We start from the raw sequence: 17,656 nt of genomic DNA on the forward strand, positions 1-17,656 counted from the left end.
TGTGTGTGTGTGTGTGTGTGTGTGTGTGTGTGTGTGTGTGTGTGTGTTTCTACTGGTAGGAAAGAATACTGTGCTTCTGTTTCAAAGGCAAAAAAATTAATCAGTAGTCATAGATGTCATTATAGTGTTCAGAATCAATGCAGTTTTAACTAAGTGGATAATATACTCCCTTTGTTTTCCAATTTTATTTTCCTGAGGTAAGAACATTTAACCTGAGATCTAGCCTCTTAACTGATACAGGACTGCTATCTGCAGTACAGTGGTTGTACAGCAGGTCTCTAAAACTTATTCATCTTGCATTGTGCCCAGTTCTGATATGAGAGTTCATAAAAATTCTGAAAAGCCTGAATTGTTTCATTAACTAAGTTAGAGCCAACTGAAATAGGAAAAGCAAAAAACAAAAACCAAAGGGGCGAGAGAGACGGAGGTCAAACCCCTACTCACAAATTGTGCTCTGGTTAAAAGGATCTTGACATACAAAGGAATTTGTAAAATAAAAATCCAAACAGTGGAATCTAATGAAACCACCATTTCTTTACAACTGGCTGGTTGTTTGGTGGAATCTAATTGTTTGTTTAAAAGAAAAAAGGTGACTAATTTTAAACTTTTCCTGAAATTGTGAATAGAGAATAGATATAACTAAGGTAAAGTACAAGGTTGAAGCAATTACCCAAATGATCCCTTTTTCAAAACCTACACCGAAGAGGGGGTTTTATTTGCTAATGAACAGTAATAAGTTTATAACAATTTAGCGGTTAATGACTCCACTTACCCCTTCACTTTGACACTTCGTGGATAGGTCTTTGTGTTGTAGGCACATTTGATTTTTATAGAGAGAAATGCTGAGATGTACTTAGTATGAGGCCAAATGCTACCAATTTAATCTTATAAGTTCTATACTATAGAAGGATATTAGCTAAAATGATACAGTAATTTATAACAGTGACTAATAAAAGTATTTTCATAACCAGAAACCCTTGAGATCTGAGTTTATATGACATAATCAGATGTGGTTCAAGTGTTTTATGACCTTAAGGCTTTTATTTGTTAATTTTACATCAAGATAATTGGCGAAGCAACATTAACGGCACTAAAAATTACGGGTATATAAATTGTTTATAGTGCTATAAATTGTATTGAAAACGATTGGGCAGTATTTCTTTGAAATTATGAGCTTTTCATTTTTTATAGCAAAATTTGATGTTTGAAACACATTAAAAATTGCGTTTACTATATTTATGGTTGTAATCTCCAAGTAAATTGCTTCAATGATAGATGTTTGGTCCCGACACACGTTTAAATGGATCAAAGAGTGACTATTTCTAAGCATTCCAACTTTTAAAAGACACATAAAAAAGAGAAAAAAATGGTAGTAGTATTGATCTGGGGTCTCTTGGCAAGATTTTTCAAACAGAAACTTTACATATAAGGAACATTCATGATAAAGTTACATTGTATCATAATTGAATAAATAACTGAAGCAGTTGAATAAGAAATGTGCTATTGTAATTATATCTCTGGAAGATATAGGAACTTAATCTCCAAATTAATATTTCAGAAGAAATATGGAGTTGAAAATTTGGCCATTGTATGAGTGGATTAATAGTGATAAGACTTCTTAAATAATCTAATTCTTGACCTAAAAGGAAGATCTCATTACTTTTCAATATTCTAATTAAGACCAGGAGCAGATATAAGAATGAGATGACTTTTACCACCAGCTTTTTCAGAATCCCATCACGTCTTCTAAAGAATAACCCTGGTAACAAAAAGTGGCCGCAACGGGAGAACTCACCAGCCGGTCCAAGCTTGTGCCTGCAGCAGTGGTTGGTCTTTCCTCAGGATTGTAAGGCCTGAACCGTGTATTAAAATTTTCGGGAGCTGAGCGAGCAGATCTGAGGGCTGGAGCAGGTTTGGGCTGGCCACATCCCTGAAAGACCTGGAAGAACCATCGAAAGGTTACGAAAGTTATACGGTGAGTTTCTTCCTAAGATTATGACGCCAAAGCATTCAGTGCACTGGCTTCCACATTTTTCATGGAACTCTTACCTCCAAAAAAACTCTGATCTTGAAACTTAAACAAATACAAGCACCAATGAAACAGAATTACTCCGTCAGATACAGAGTGACTGACTTATGGCCTGACTCTTATTTTCTACGTATACAGTCAATCCTCATTATTTACAGATTCCGTTTTTGTGAATTTGCCTACAGTTGACCCTCTCCGTATCCATGGGTTTCGCATCTGCAAATTTAAACAAACTCGGATCAAATTTGATTTTGAGATCTGCGGGGGCTCCTGGAACTAATCACCTGCAGATACCGAGGGAAGATTGTATTCACTAAAATTAATTTGTAATCCCCAAATCAATACTCAAAACACTTCTGCAGACATGGGGAGAGCGGCAAAGTGCATGTTCACAGCTGCAACAAGGAGAAGCTGTGCCTTCTTGCTTCGGCTCTCAAGCTGTAAACGCATGTCTCTTTGGTGGTCTATTTAGTGCCACATTTTTTCCATACTTTTGTGTTTTACTTGGTGATTTCCCAGTATAATACAGCCCGCGGCCATAGGGCTAAAGTGCTGTCTAGTGTTCCTAAGGCTGTGATGTGCCTTTCGGAGAAAACTGTGTGTTAGATAAACTTAATTCAGGCATGAGTTACAGTGCACTTGGCTGTGAGTTCAATGTTAACGTATCAACAATACGTATCAAGTAAGGTGTCTTTCAGGAGAGACACGCCTAAAACAAGGTTTTGGATTGACTGGTTGATGAAAATGTGACTAAAAGCTTGCAGGAACCTAACCCTGTATTTCTAGTAGGAGCAACGGTTCAGTATTTGCTAATTCAGGGTTTGTGGCGACTCATAGAACACAACTATGCAAATAATGAGAATGGACTGTATTAAAAGTAGGAATTGTAATAGTTACCTCATAGGATGATTTCAGGATTAAAGAGATTATGTCCCAGACATTTTCATGTACTTGAATTTGGCATTCAAGAAACATTCGTTTGGGATTCTTGTTACTGTGACAAATGTATTTCATGTATAGCATATAAGGCCAATAACTTGAGTGTCTCCTCTGAGTAATGAAAACCTCTAATAGAAGAATTATTTGAAAACACTCTCTTGAGCAATGATGTGGAAATAGGACAAGCAAATGTGGATAATTTCTCTATAATGACAGTTTCCTCTAATTTTGTTGTTGACAGCTGTTCATGACACAATTAGGGCTGCCAGGGGAAATCAAACATTCTATTGTAATGATCTCAGGGACCAAGCTGCTAGTTCTTTTCCACAGTGGTTTTATTCAGGGTGGTGTGGGGATACCTCCTTTGCCAGTTTTAGAAGCTTCCCACTCTCTGCTAGTTATCAAGAGATAATCCCTTTGACAGAATTACAGGAAATCCAGTAACATTTTCAAGGAAGTTTTTTTTTTTTGCGGTATGCGGGCCTCCCACTGCTGTGGCCTCTCCCGCTGCGGAGCACAGGCTCCGTACGCGCAGGCTCAGCGGCCATGGCTCACGGGCCCAGGCGCTCCGCGGCATGTGGGATCTTCCCGGACCGGGGCACGAACCCGTGTCCCCTGCATCGGCAGGCGGACGCTCAACCACTGCGCCACCAGGGAAGCCCCATTTTCCGGAAGTTTTGATGAAGTTCAACTTTGCGTTTCTTCCGTTTCTACAGAGGAGATTATTCTACCCTGGATACTTCTTTCAGTAAACTTTTCGGGATTCTGTCATCCACTTCTTAAGGTACACGTGTGTGTTTGGAATGCATTCCTTCTGGTTTTGTTATCTGACTCTGTGTTGTTGAACTCCAAAACAAGCGTTTTTCATCAGGCATGTTATGGGATTCCACTGAAGTACGCAAGGGCTCCTGAGTGCCATTCCCAATGACAAATTCCATCCTGAGACACAATTCATTTAGTTTTACCACTACAGCTGATTTCTCCTTTGCTGTATTCAAAAGTTCTCCTTCCACTCAGCACTTTGCAAAGCGGGAGCACTTTGTCTTGGCATTCCTCGAGGTTGGCCTTAACACACTATTGATTCTTCTTCTCTCACACAATTTCTGAAGCTGATGGTGTAATCCAGTGTGATAAAGCTAGTGCGCCCCTTTCTGCCCACCGCCTAAATCACCTCCCAGCGGCAAGGTCATTGCTGATGGAGGGCATTAGCATTTCCAAAGCTCCAGGGTTCGGTTGAGTGTGCTATTCTGGATTGCTTCGAAAATGACAGCTGACTTTTAAAAAGTATAAAGCCTAGGGCAAAACAATATTAATGGCTTTGCTGAGATTTCTTGAAGCTGGACACATAGAAAGAGTTAACAGACCTTCTTAATTTGCCTTTTGGGAAGAACCTGGCTCACTGGCTTAAGTTAAATCAAAGGAACAAGAAATGCCCTGAAAGAATATTAGTGCCCCAGGGGAGATATTTCATTGTAACAAAAAACCTTACCAGTTGTATGATTTTTTTGGTGGGGGGGAGTGTTAATTATAACGATAGAACATAGGTAAGTCAATATAGCTTTCTGCTCGTAGCTTTCTGTTATCTATATCAGGCTTGGATTCTGAAGATGATTTCAGTGCAGAAATTGCTGGGTCTATGATCTATGATCCAAATTGAAGACAGAGACTTCTAACAACTATGGAAACAACACCTAACCCCATAATCAGATGGAGACCTTCATAGAAATCTGTCACAATATGTGAAGATATGAATCATGAAGGGCCTTCAGCACAGATTGTAGTATACCCTTAGAGAAAGGGAATTGTCTTAAGAGATAACCTTTAGTGTGGAAATGCAAAGCTTAGGGATCAAGAGCTGTTTTTCAGAAACTTACAAAACCTAAAAAAAAAAAAAACAACACAAAGATACCGGAGCATCAGCGTACCCTGTCTTTGTTCGGGAATGATTTAAAACACCTGTATGATTCTCATGTAGAGAATGTATCTTAAACAGCATATATCTGTCAAATAACTTAGATGACATGCAAAGTGAAAATTAATAATTTCATTTTCAATACGTGCAATCTGTTAGCTAGACAAAATATTTTTCAAACATGGGTTTCATGGGGTCGTTGACAGAAGGAATTCCCATGCAGAACATTTGGACTGTCTCAGACAATGTTTTTGAGCCTGCTATAGCAGCAGTATAGTTAGGCAAAGTTCTGGGCCTCCTGAGGTCCAGGGCTATATTCCTATAAAGGACCAGTTAGCCTTCTTCCTGGTGGTCTGGGTGCCCCAATATTCTGTATTTTGAATAAGGGTAGAAACAGATGAGGAATAATGTGAGGGGGAAAGGTCTTAGTTTCAATGAGTCTGTAGATCAAGGTTCTCCCCCAGGGAGTGGTCAGGACTGCAGATACAGATTTAGATCATTAGCCTAAAGATGGTATTTAAAACCCTGAAACTGGCTGCACTCACCAAGGGCAGGTATGCAGACAGGTGATAGGAGGAGCTGAGAACAGCCCAGTGCCACGTCAGCATTCAGAGGACCTCCCTGAACCTTAGTTTCCTCCTCTGTCAAATGGGAATAATAATATTATTTACCACAGAGATAGGCTATGATGATAAAATGCAATAATACCTAAGGCAGGAAAATAGAAGCCAGTGTTTGGAAAAGTAAGTGCTTGATAATAATTAGCTAATTATATCATTCTGCGATTGGTTCTTTCTAGTTCTGTTTTCTGAGTAAGGAGGTTTGAGGGGGAAAAATGTCTGGGCTGATGTTTCTTAAATGTCTTCCACAAAATATTATTTCCCGGGCTGTTAACAGCTGTTACATAAGCAATGGATTCCATGTGTCCAAGTTAAATGAGGTACCTTAGCAGGGCTGCCTCAGGGTAACATGTGTTTTGACTCGTCAAAAGGAAGAAGCTCATTTGTAGTGTTTTCCAAAACTATCTGGCCAAGGGTTCTCCAGGAATTCTTACAAGGTGTTCCAGGGAACATACCAGGACACACTGGGAAGTCTGCTCTAATTAGCTAAGAGGAGAAGTGATTGAGATGTAACTGCACTTACCTAGAGGTATTTGTGAAGCCACTCCCCGCTCCACTACCTTTAACTCAAGAGAAGAAATATTATACAGGTCTTCTCTTTACCACAGAACTTTCCGGAGGATATGGCTTCAGGCTAAGTCACCTTGTCGTGGAACAAATCATTAGCTCTGCTCCTTGAAAAAATAGAATCAGTACTACCTCCTGCCTGGCTCCCTCCAAGGAACATTGAAAAGGATAATTAGATAATTTGGAAAAGTATTTGGAAGTCCCAGTGTAGACAGATGCTACAGAGGTACAAAGAAATTATCCTTCCCACCTAGCAGACTCGCAAAACCTGTAGATTTTGGGAATATCTAGCTTGGGAATCCTCTCTCTTAAGAGGATTACTAAGATAACGTCTCTGAAGTATGTTGGCATTCTGAGATGAAAGAAGCCGACCTTAAAGACAGAAAGTGCTGAAAGAAGAGACATTTTATTGTTTGGAGAAACAAGAAAGAGAGGGGGTGTGGTGAGAACAGGTTGGAGTGCTGTCTCAGGTTTCCAAGTACAAGCATTATTCCTTTAAGAACATCGCAGCATCTTAACAGATTTCCTTAAAATAAATAACACAGTGTGCACTTTTTCAGAGGCATCCAAGCTTTTACCTCCCTGTCCCCTTTACGTTCTGCAGGTTGATTACACGTTCACCGAAGTCATTACTGGCAATCTGAGAAGCAATGGCTGCACAGCGGTCCTGTCTCAGCCCGTGTGTGTGTTTTTTTAAAAATTTATCTTCTCAGTTTCTACTCAGTGGGTTTTTATTCTGGTGGGAAAGATGTTGCTATTCCCATACATCATTTTGAAATTTGCAAACAAAACTCTAATCTTGTATAGTAGTAGGGGTGACAGTTTATGCTACCTAGATTTAATTGGACTTGATGTTTTGAGAGTGATGTTTTATTTACTTATTAGATTCGAATTTACATTAGAGTGTTAATGAGTGAACTGTTTGTTAGATGACCACTTGGGGAATTCAAATCTGTCCCATTTGCTCCCAAGGAAACAGAAGCTATCACATCTGATGGGCTCTACATATATTTTGTCCAAGTGTGGCCACTTCTTTCACGAGAGCCAAGTATAATAGGAGGGTGACCAATAAGGGTCTAAAATCTTGCAGTCCTGCTTTCCGTCCTTCTCCTTACACCTGTGTGGCGCAGGGGTACTATGTTGTCCCCAAATCTCAAGGCTGTTGTGAAGATAAAATAATATGATGCGTAGAAAAGACACTGAAGCAATGAGGTAAAAAGATGTACTATTACTTTACTGACGTAATCTATAATCAAATAGGACAATAACAGGTAACAAATCAAATCTAGGGACTATGCAGAGTGATGCGTGAATAATTTAAGATCTATGAAGAATAAGACCTTATACATTTTGTTCACCATTGTATCCCAGAATCTGTAAGAGTTCCTAGCACACAGTATGTGTTTAAAAAATCAGAAATGAAAGATTATAAGTAAAATTGTTAGTTATAATTTCTGCCTTTTGCAAACATTTATTGAAGTCAATTAGGAGGTAGATTTCTGTAATGAGAAAGACAGGAAAGGAAAGAGAAATAATACTTATTGAGTGTCTATGATGGACCAGACTCAGGGCTACATGTTTCATACACGTATCTCAGCAGTCAGTTATCTCAAAATCAAAGTTGAACCCTTCTTCCTTAGGCTTCAGAAAATACAGTGAATTATCATTCATATTAAAAAAAAAAAGATATCTCCTATACTCCACTTACTGTGCCAACTTAAGGCAAAACCAAATCACCAACTTGGTTTAACTGATAACTAGAACCCAAAAATCCGGTTTCTTTCTTTCTTTTTTTTTTTTCCCCCCCCGTACGCGGGCCTCTCACTGTCGTGGCCTCTCCCGTTGCGGAGCACGGGCTCCGGACGCGCAGGCTCAGCGGCCATGGCTCACGGGCCCAGCCGCCTCGCGGCATGTGGGATCTTCCCGGACCGGGGCACGAACCCGTGTCCCCTGAATGGGCAGGCGGACTCTCAACCACTGTGCCACCAGGGAAGCCCCCGGTTTCTTTTTTTTTTTTTTTAATTGAAGTATAGTTGCTTTATAATGTGCCAATCTCTGCTGTACAGCAAAGTGACTCAGTTTTACACATATATACATTCTTTTTCAAAATATTCTTTTCCATAATGGCTTATCCCAGGAGATATAGTTCCCTGTCTTACACAGCAGGACCTTGTTGTTTAAAAAAGCTGGTTTCTTGCTCATCTGATAATAGCTACTTGCTGTGCTTGATGGGACAATTAGAGAGCAGAAGACTTTGTGTATAAAATAGGCTTGGCTCTGTGGGTAGGTGAGCTGAGAGCAAGTCTTCTGGAGAGAAGTGGCTGCTTCCCGATCTCCCCATCCTGTAAAAAGCAGCAGAGCCTGCACACAGTTGTATCCCAGCCCAGTTACTCATCATCTAGGTTCAGCTCAGAGCTGGGGGCCTGTTCTCAAAGCGGAAGTGAAACGTGAAGACTGAAATGGGTGTCAAGGGTGCGTCCACATATCCTCATTCAACAGATGCAAGTAAGTTAAAATGTTAAAAAACGCATTTCATTAGAAGTAGTAGCAAGGAGAGCTCCATCATCACCATGACACAAGATTAAACTAGACACCCCAGAGCCTCATTTTTGCACATTTTTTTCTGGTTCCTAACAACAAGCTGCTAATATCCTAAGAAGTGTTTTCCTGAATATAAACTTAAAACATTTTAATAATGACTTCTTTCTTTAGATATAAAATCATTATACTCATCATACATTTTAAAAATCAGCATTTTTTATTTTATGTTTTTACTTTTATTAGCGTGCCAATTTTCCTGATGGATTGCCTTTCAAGAAAACAGGCTTTCATCCTATGACTCCGAACAATCTCTCTTCTTCTCTGTCTTCTTTCCTCTTCCCTTCCCTCTCCCCCTACTTCCTCTCTCCATCTCTTCCTCTCTTTTTCTTTGCTCTCTGATTCCTGCTTTTGTTTCCTTAAAGATTGATTACAGTGGTCCTCTGGCCAAGCTCTCTAGCCAACTCAAAGTCCCTGGATGGGTCCAGGATTCTGTGTAGAGAATTCTGGGTTGGACTGAATCAAGTCAAGTTAGCACTTTCGGTTTTGGCTACTTTGCATTCATCGGCTTCAGTTTTCAAAAGCCAGTGATTGTGTCGGTTTCAAGGTTTTAAACATCTACTCCTGATGCCTATGCAGCTTGCTTCCAGAAAAATCTGTCAGATGGGTTGCATACTTCCTAAAATCGTTTCTTCAATAAAAGCAAATTCCTTCCATTTGCTGGAGAAGATGATTTTTTTTCCCGGAAGGTTCTGCATTCCTTCCACAGCAGAACACCTTGCTATTGCCTCCGAAATGGTGAGCAGGGAGGAGTGACAAGGAGCTGAACAAAACATATTTTGAGTGTGGGGAGAAAAAAACCCTAACTCTGTTGGCCTCACTAAATTGTTATTTCATATGGTCTTTGTTTACAAGGTTGAAAGCAATTCTTTAAGATCACTTTGCAGAATTTACATACATGTGTAAATTTCAACAGCCTGGCTCTGTATCATTCATTCAAACTACTATTCAATGAATCTTTGTAGAGTGTTACTAAAGCCAGACTTAGGTGCTGGGGATGTGTCAACTGGACATGTCCCTGATCTCATGAGGGTTCTGACAAGAAATCGGGCAATTACAGTAGAATGTAGTAAATGCTATGGGAGCGCCCACAAGAGGCAGCTAACGCAGACTGGACAGTCAGAGAAAGCATCTCAGGAGAGCAGCGATGTGCTGGAACCGGCTCTTACTGGCTCACAAGACCACGTGTTAAATTTTCAGGAATTTTGCAAGCCAGTCATTAAACAGAGTGATTATTAAAAGTTAGATTGTATACGCTTAAAATCATATAAATTATACTAAAATCAAAGGTAATATATACTGAAAATTCATTACTTCCTAATTATTTTACCATTATTTATGCTCCTGTGGTTATATATGCCAAGTATGCCAAGTGTACCCGTAAGGGGGAAAATGTTACATTGTGGACTGCTACTATGTTCGGTTGACATCACGTTGGTAGCTTGAAACTTACACCCCAGAAATTGGCAAACACTATAAACTAGCATGTTTTTTGCACAGAGAGCTGGTTGTACAAACACTTCCCAGTATAACACTGAATCTTGCCGGGAAAGTGAAGAAATAGTTGGATTATGCCTGGTGAATGCTGTGTATTTGGGGTGGGGGAATGGGGAGGATAGAAAGAATGTTTCAGGATGGGGAACAACAGCACATGCAAAAACTTAGAGATGAGAAAGGATGCTTCTTCCAAGCAACAGAGCCCAGGCCATTTGTACGTCTGGTGCACACAGAGGTTCTCTCACCTCCTAGACGAAAACTTTTACTAGGACTCGTGCTCTGTTGCTGGTCTTATTCACCACCATGTCCACAGCGTCTAGCACTGGGCTCGGCAGATAATCGGTGCTCAACAGTTACCTGAATAATTTAAGGTGGGGAGAGTGGTGAGTGGTGGATCCAGAGGGGCAGGCCGAGGACTTCATCGTGCAGGAACGTGTCTGGGTTTTATTCAAATGGCAACGGGGAACCATGGAAAGATATTAAGCAGGGGAGTAATGTGAACACATTTGCATTTTCAGCAATCCCTCTGGCTACAGCGTGGGGAGTGGATTGGAGTAGGGGAAAGCCAGAGGCAGGGAATTAATTAGGAGGCTATAATCCATGTGCTGAGAAGATAAAATTAGGGGAGCCACTGTGGATGGATTCAAAAGAAATTTAGAATGACCGCTTAATGTGTTTCATTATGGATTGACTGTGAGGGCCAAGGGGATGGGGGGAGTTGAGGGGTCAGCTGGGTGTCTAGCTAGGACACAAGAGCTGGAGGGGGGTGGCGTTCTCTGGGATGAAGAAACCTGGGGAAGGAAGGGTTAATGGGAGGACAGTGAGCTTGGTTTTGGACAGGTGTGTCTGAGGTGGCGGGTGCCAGTGTGTAGCACACAGTCGGATAAACAGGTGTAATCCGGAGAGTAATCTGGGCTGGAGAGAGATTTGGGATGAAAACTCCTACCTTTGCTGTAGCCAACCCAGAAAATTGTGTCTGAGATGTTTCAAATTTTCTACACAAGAACTCTTTTTGTGACCTACCCCCGTGTTTTAAAAACATTTTGTTTAATTAACAGATTACATGTATTAATAAAGAAATGATTGATTTTCAAAGGGCATCTCAGCTATTTGGCTGATATTTAAGATATATTCTGGGACGATAAGGAGGCGAAATAAAAGAGGGGAGTAAAATGTGTTAGAAGAAAAAGACCCACAGAAAGCCATATATAATTCCAAATTTTCTGGCAGAACGAGTTGCTATAAACTCACAGAGGTAACTCCTTCACACGTTTAACTACAGGCTGGCTGGGGTAATGACTCCATCAGGGTCAAACCATACCGCATAGTCCCGAGTAGAAGGAAAGTGCTAAGAGTTGGGGATAACTGTGTATTTGTGAAACTGGTCAGAGGCCACTGAAGTTCCTCTAACGCAGTAGTCTGCTGCCCATGGGAAGCATGGCTCTAGGGAAGCAGTTTCTCCTCTGTCAAGGCAGGAGGAGGTTGGAAGAAGACTTTCCTTCAGGAAAGCAAGAGGGTATCTTGCTCTGCTTCTAAGAACACACTGAGTGTTAAAAAGTGAAGTGAGTTTCAATCACCTATTCTTGAGTCGACTTCCTTAAATGTAATTTTCTCATTTTTGCCCTGAAGTTAAAATGAAAAAAAATCTTAACATAAATTTCCAAAGCTTAGAGATAATCAGGAGTTTCCCTTTATAATCAAAAGGAGAAAAAACATTTTTTAAAAAAAAACCTTTTACGTGGAAAGAAAGTTAAAACGGTCTCGCTTTGGATGCACTTCCTATAAATGCATCGCAAGCATCCTTTTCAAACCTTCATTTTGCTTTATTAGAAAAGGTGTCTTTTTCTCCACCTTGTATCTAGCATCTGAAAAACCTGGTTTTGTGGTCCAGTGATGTTAACACACAGGAAAGAAACAGATTCTGGTTTTCTGTAGAGAAATGAAGAAATCAAAGAATCAAAGATGTTTCAAGGTCACTGCTTCTTGGTGGAATATTATAAGTGAGAACTGGCGGGCGGAATACTAGCTTTGAAATTTGAATAAACAGAAAAAGTATTCTGAATCTAGAAGTCATTGAGAACTTGCTCTTTTCAAAACGAAAGAGGAAATAGAAACAGAACTCAAAGCTTTATAAAGTGAAGGGCCGTGTGCTTTTTTCTCAGAGATCAGGCAGAAGGGACGGAACCGCTTGTCAAGGGAATAGGCCAGTTAACCCCTTCATGTAAGAATAATGTGACGTTAGGCTGAGGCCGCTGACATTCCTCTAAAACCCTTTGCTCTGCTGGCATTAGCGCCACCGATAGGCATGGACAAGAGTTGGGTTGCTGTCATCACCTCCATCCACTCCACTCTGCCCTCAAGCCCACTTTCCTCCAAAGGCCTTGTTGATGAGATGTTTATTCAGTGCCACGTGGCATGTCGTAGGCCATGCAGAAATATATGTCCCTTTCCAGGTGAGTCTCTGCCATTGAAAATAATGCCATGCACGAGTGGATTCAAATGCAGGTGTGTGACTCTCAAATCTGCTCTTCTGATCTTAGATGCTAGTGACAAGCTGACAGACCATCATGGATGAGGCAAAACCACAGAGTCAAAGCTCTTTAGAATTTACGTAGCATAGGCATTTTCCATAATAACAATGAAAATACTTAACTTGATGAGTACTTTGGATTTGACAAATTCCACGCTAAGCATTTTACATGGATTATATCATTTTGCCCTCAAACAACTTTATGAGTAGATACTACTAGCTTCCTCATTTTTAACGTGAGTTAAGTGCGTTTGGACAGATAATAATTTGCCCCAACTCACACAACTAGCAAAAACCAGATCCCAGGGCTGTCTGCCGTCAAAATCTGATCTTGCAACGTTTATGCTGTTTTAAAGAATACAGGACTAATTTCAAGTATATTTTAAGGTATTTTCTATTCCTTATTGTTGAAGTCTTTCTGGCATTATACTTTCATGTTCTGAATTCAACTCGACAAAATGTATTGTTGCTTCCACGTGTAAAATGGCACGTTAGAATGGTTTTCTGTAGAATGTAAGAGTGAGTGAAATAACTTATAATTCCGGGAAGGAAAAGATGAGTATACAAGTAACCATAACACAAGGAATAATGTGCCCACTGCCTTAAGAAGGGCACACATAACACAGGGGCTCAAAGAAAGGAATGGTAAATGCTATTGGAATAAAAATATACTTATTTGAACTAATTCTAATCAATGTTCTTATATCTGAAGGAAGATATTTTTTCCATGTGAACTCCCAGGATATTAGTTATACCTGAATGCTTTGAAAGGAAAAAGTTCCAGAGATAAGAAAAATATCTGAACGCTAGAAAAAGAAACCTAATCATTACCGAAGAGATAATGTTCATAAAGCTGTAAACTGACAGAGCTGGAAAGGGGACATTTGCATTAACCCCTCTCTTTACAGATGAGGAAACTAAGACCCATTAGCTAAAGGCAGAAATTATTACATTCTCCTTTCTGTTCTCTTAGCTTTTTTCACCTTCATCTGAGCTGTAGATTCGGAAAGAATTGTCTGGAGAAAATTAAGTAACCGAAGGCCATGCTGCTCTTCTGTAATGGGTTCTACCCTCGTCTGTAATAAGTATTAGTTGAATGGATGGTTTCAATTGGAATTTAATAAGTCTCCCCTCTTAATTTAGATTATATCTGACAAACCAATCTTTTCCTGGATTAGGTTTGAAATTATTCCTAATACAGTTAAATTATATATAGTGAGATCAGTTTCATCTTCCCTGATAGGATAGAAAGGAGATTATCAACACATCTGAAATTCACAGGGAGAGACACTCAGCAAGTTTAGTTCTCCTTTCCTTTGGAGAATTTTCTCAAACCTGCAAAGTTCAGAACTCCTTTGATTTGGGTGGTTAACAGAAGTGGTGGGATAATGAGGACCCTTTCCTGTCATTGATGAAGACTGTGAACTTGGTGGACGTAATAAGCACTGGTTAGGGCTTGAAGAGCTGACAACTTGTGTTTCTCTTCAGTAGGTTTCCCTACTGGTCAGAAACACTCATCGTTAGTATCATAACCAGTAGCAGGCTTCAAGCAACAGTCTTCCCTTAGACGGCTGGTTCCTCCAATGCTGCACTACATCTGGTCCGTCTGGTGGGGAGATACATACTGAGGAAACAGTGGCTTGCTGGGAAAATCCTTTTCTTTGGATAAGACAGTTCTGGGCTGCAGTCCCAGCTCTGCCACTTCTTAGTTGCCTGACCGCAGACAAGCAACTTAATCTCTCTAAATTTAACATTCTTTACTTATAAAATGAGGAAATGAATGCTTTACAAGATTGCAGTAGGATTTGAAATAAATATATAAGGCAGCTAAAAAGAGACTGATGCTTGGGCAGAGAATCTGTTTTGTCCTCTACTATATTCCTTGTGCCTGGTACATGAAGGCTATTTACTGAATGAAATATAGTAGGTACTCAACCAATGGTAACCATGATGATTGTCATTGTTACTAAGTGATTGTGCAAAAAGAAACCAAGAAAAATTTTAATATTTTATTGTCCCTAGTCTTAAAAATATGTATATAAATAATATTATATGTTAATATAATGATATATGTTATAAATTACATAATATATATAATATAATATTATATAAAGGACACACAAATCAAGAGTTTGAAATAAATGCCATAATGTTATTACGAAAATATTGTAACTTGATTATACAACTTGGAATAGCCAATGTATTTTTTGAAAGGAATATCCGTGTGCCTTACCCTCAAACAGCTTAGCTGTGGGCTAAATGGGAAAGGAAAAAGGATGTGACTCTACCTATAAAAACAGATCTAAAATTTGAGCCTGAATACACATGATGAGAATAGATCTCTTCATTAATCTGTAATCTCTGTAATTCAGGATCTCACTGATTAGGTACAAAAAACTAGCTGTTCCTACACCTGAAACTTACATAATATTGAACATCAACTATACCTCAGTAAAAAAAATGAGCTGTTCCCTCCTACAGATATGATGAGGACTGCTGCATTAGAGGAGAGGAATTTCATATCTGAAACTGATGTGTTCCTCTCTGCCTTCAGATAGAAGAAGGGAGAAAAAAGTAGACTTTTATATTTTGTACTATTAAAGCTCTAGGAAAGGTTGGAAGCAATGAATGATGAGGCTAATAAGAGAAATATTTCATTAGCATTTAGCATGGTGGGAAGTACTGGGTATAGTCATAAAGGGAATCAGAGAGAAAGACAGACAACTTGAATCCTCCTGGCTTTGCCGCCTCTGTTTCCTTACCATCTCAGGCAGGTTTTTACTGAAGGCTATTGAACTTTCTCTCTCTCTCTTTTTTTTTTTTTTTTTTTTCTTTTTATTTTTTAACGTCTTTTTTGGAGTATAACTGCTTTACAATGCTGTGTTAGTTTCTGCTGTATCACAAAGTGAATCAGCTATATGTCTACATATATCCCCATATCTCCTCCCTCTTGCCTCTCCCTCCGGCCCTCCCTATTCTCTTAATACTTGATCTATTCAGTGAATGTTTACTAAATCCCACCCTTGTGTGGGATTGGCTCTGTAGGCACCTGCATCATTAAGATGCAGAGATGAGCAACGTGGGATCTGGAATCAGACACTCCTCTGTGTACTCCTTCAAACACTATGAGACCTTTCTAAGCTCCTTAACTTTTCTAAGGCTTAGTTTCCATATTTGGAAGATAAGGGGGGAAGATCATCTCATCACAAGCGCTGTTATAAATATTACATAATGTAAACCATGTAAAGCACAGTACAATCCTGGCAGTAAGCGCTCAACCCATATGAGCTGGTAGTTATAAACACTGCTGCTTTTCTCAACGTGCCTCTGGGAATGACTTCCATCAGGAACTGCTGTAATAAGGTAAATGATTTTCCAAGGAGAAGTTGCCAATCGTATCCTGGAGTAAAAAGTCATTTTAATTTCTGAGCTTCACAACCCTCAGGGTGTCTGGCCCCCCAATTCGGGAATAGCTTCTGGCCTCGCCGGAAGCTCTGCTCTCAGAAATTAACAAAGTCGCTGGTTAGGCGAATGCTCCAGGCAAAGTCTGGAAATCCAGAATTTCAAATTTGATAAAGACTGTTTATCAACAATGACTGATGGCTCCTTGGCAAAAGGAAAAATTCAACCGTCCAGTTCTTAGCTAGAATGTAGATTTTAGACTTTAGTTCATGCATAATTTCATGGGTGTGGCTTATGTGGAAAATGAAACTACATGTTTCCAAATTCCATTCCCTTGAAGAAATAAAACCTCTTTCAGAACATGTCCAGTCCATCCGCAGATCCTGTTGGTGTTTCCTGCTAAAGTTATCCAAATTTCAACCCCCTAATTAACAACCTCTCCACCATACTAAAGGCTGGCTTTGGTCCTTTCTCCACACTGTCCCCTAGATGAGACCCTGTCTCCCATCCCTCTTTCCTACAGAGCTTAGCTGCCCTCCTCTCTCCCCTCGCTAAACTCACTCCATCTCCTTCTCTCTAGGTCAAGACTACCAAATACATTTCTTTCTTTTTTTTTTTGGTTTCTAGCTTAGTTGAGATTTTTGGTACTACTGTTTTATGATCCTTCAGACTGTATCCTGTCATGAGTGTACTCTTACATGCCCTCTCTCCCTCCCTCCCTCTCTCTCTCTCTCTCTCTCTCTCTCTCTCTTTCTTTTTCCACACTTCACGGCTTGTGGGATCTCAGTTCCCTGAGCAGGGATTGAATCTGGGCCATGGCAGTGAAAGCACCAAGTCCTAACCACTGGTCTGCCAGGGAATTTCCCATTATTTCTATTCTTGATTTAGATATTTCTTACAACGAAAGGTGTCTTTTTCAAAGTGCATGCCTTATTAACAGCCATAATATTATAATGTGGTCGGACAACTTCCATAAAAATGTCTCATCCGCATTCTGGCATGAATGAGAGTCCATCTGACCTCTTAGAGAATTTTTAATAGAAAAAGTTGACTTGAACACGTATGCACACATACCAATGGAAAGCTCTGCTTCTAAGGAGTGTGTGATGTTCTCAAACCACAGACACTTTTGTGTTTTCATGTCCTCTTCTCTAGGGCTGTTTTGAACATCAGTTACTATCGAGCCTGGTTACTCAAGCACTGCTGGGATATTTGGCCTCTCAAAACAACATTAATTGGTTTCTAGGCAATAGATTTGAGAGGGATAGATAATTGCTTTTCTTTCATGGGAAAGAAAGAAAATGGCTTTTCATGCAACTCCCAAATGTGCTATTTCCCCAATAGGTGATGGCACCTTGGAGCATACTTCTTTACACAGGCTAACCCAAGCTCACTAAAACCTGAAACTAGGCCTGTGAAACTCTCAGCCCATCTGTCTCCCAAGGAGAGAGAGAAAGGGGCCCAGGCCAGATTCTTTCTCACCCTACTTTCAGCCCAAAGCTAGTTTGATTCATACTCCGCCAAGGAGACCTAGTCAGATTCCATGGATTTATTTCTGCTCG

At 40.0% G+C, this 17,656-nt stretch overlaps 1 protein-coding gene across 1 annotated transcript in view; it reads right to left on the reverse strand.

Annotated features, from left to right (window-relative positions):
- GPC6 (glypican 6) overlaps positions 1 to 17,656 on the reverse strand; it is a 1,074,747-nt gene that overhangs the window by 91,548 nt on the left and 965,543 nt on the right. Inside the window, exon 6 of the mRNA XM_029210314.1 lies at positions 1,796 to 1,939. Within this exon, the coding sequence (XP_029066147.1) occupies positions 1,796 to 1,939 (144 nt within the window). The remainder of the gene's footprint in view (positions 1 to 1,795; positions 1,940 to 17,656) is intronic.

This window comes from Monodon monoceros, unplaced genomic scaffold (assembly GCF_005190385.1).
Source record: "Monodon monoceros isolate NGI ecotype Baffin Bay Population unplaced genomic scaffold, NGI_Narwhal_1 Super_Scaffold_8, whole genome shotgun sequence".
Lineage (NCBI taxonomy): Eukaryota > Metazoa > Chordata > Mammalia > Artiodactyla > Monodontidae > Monodon > Monodon monoceros.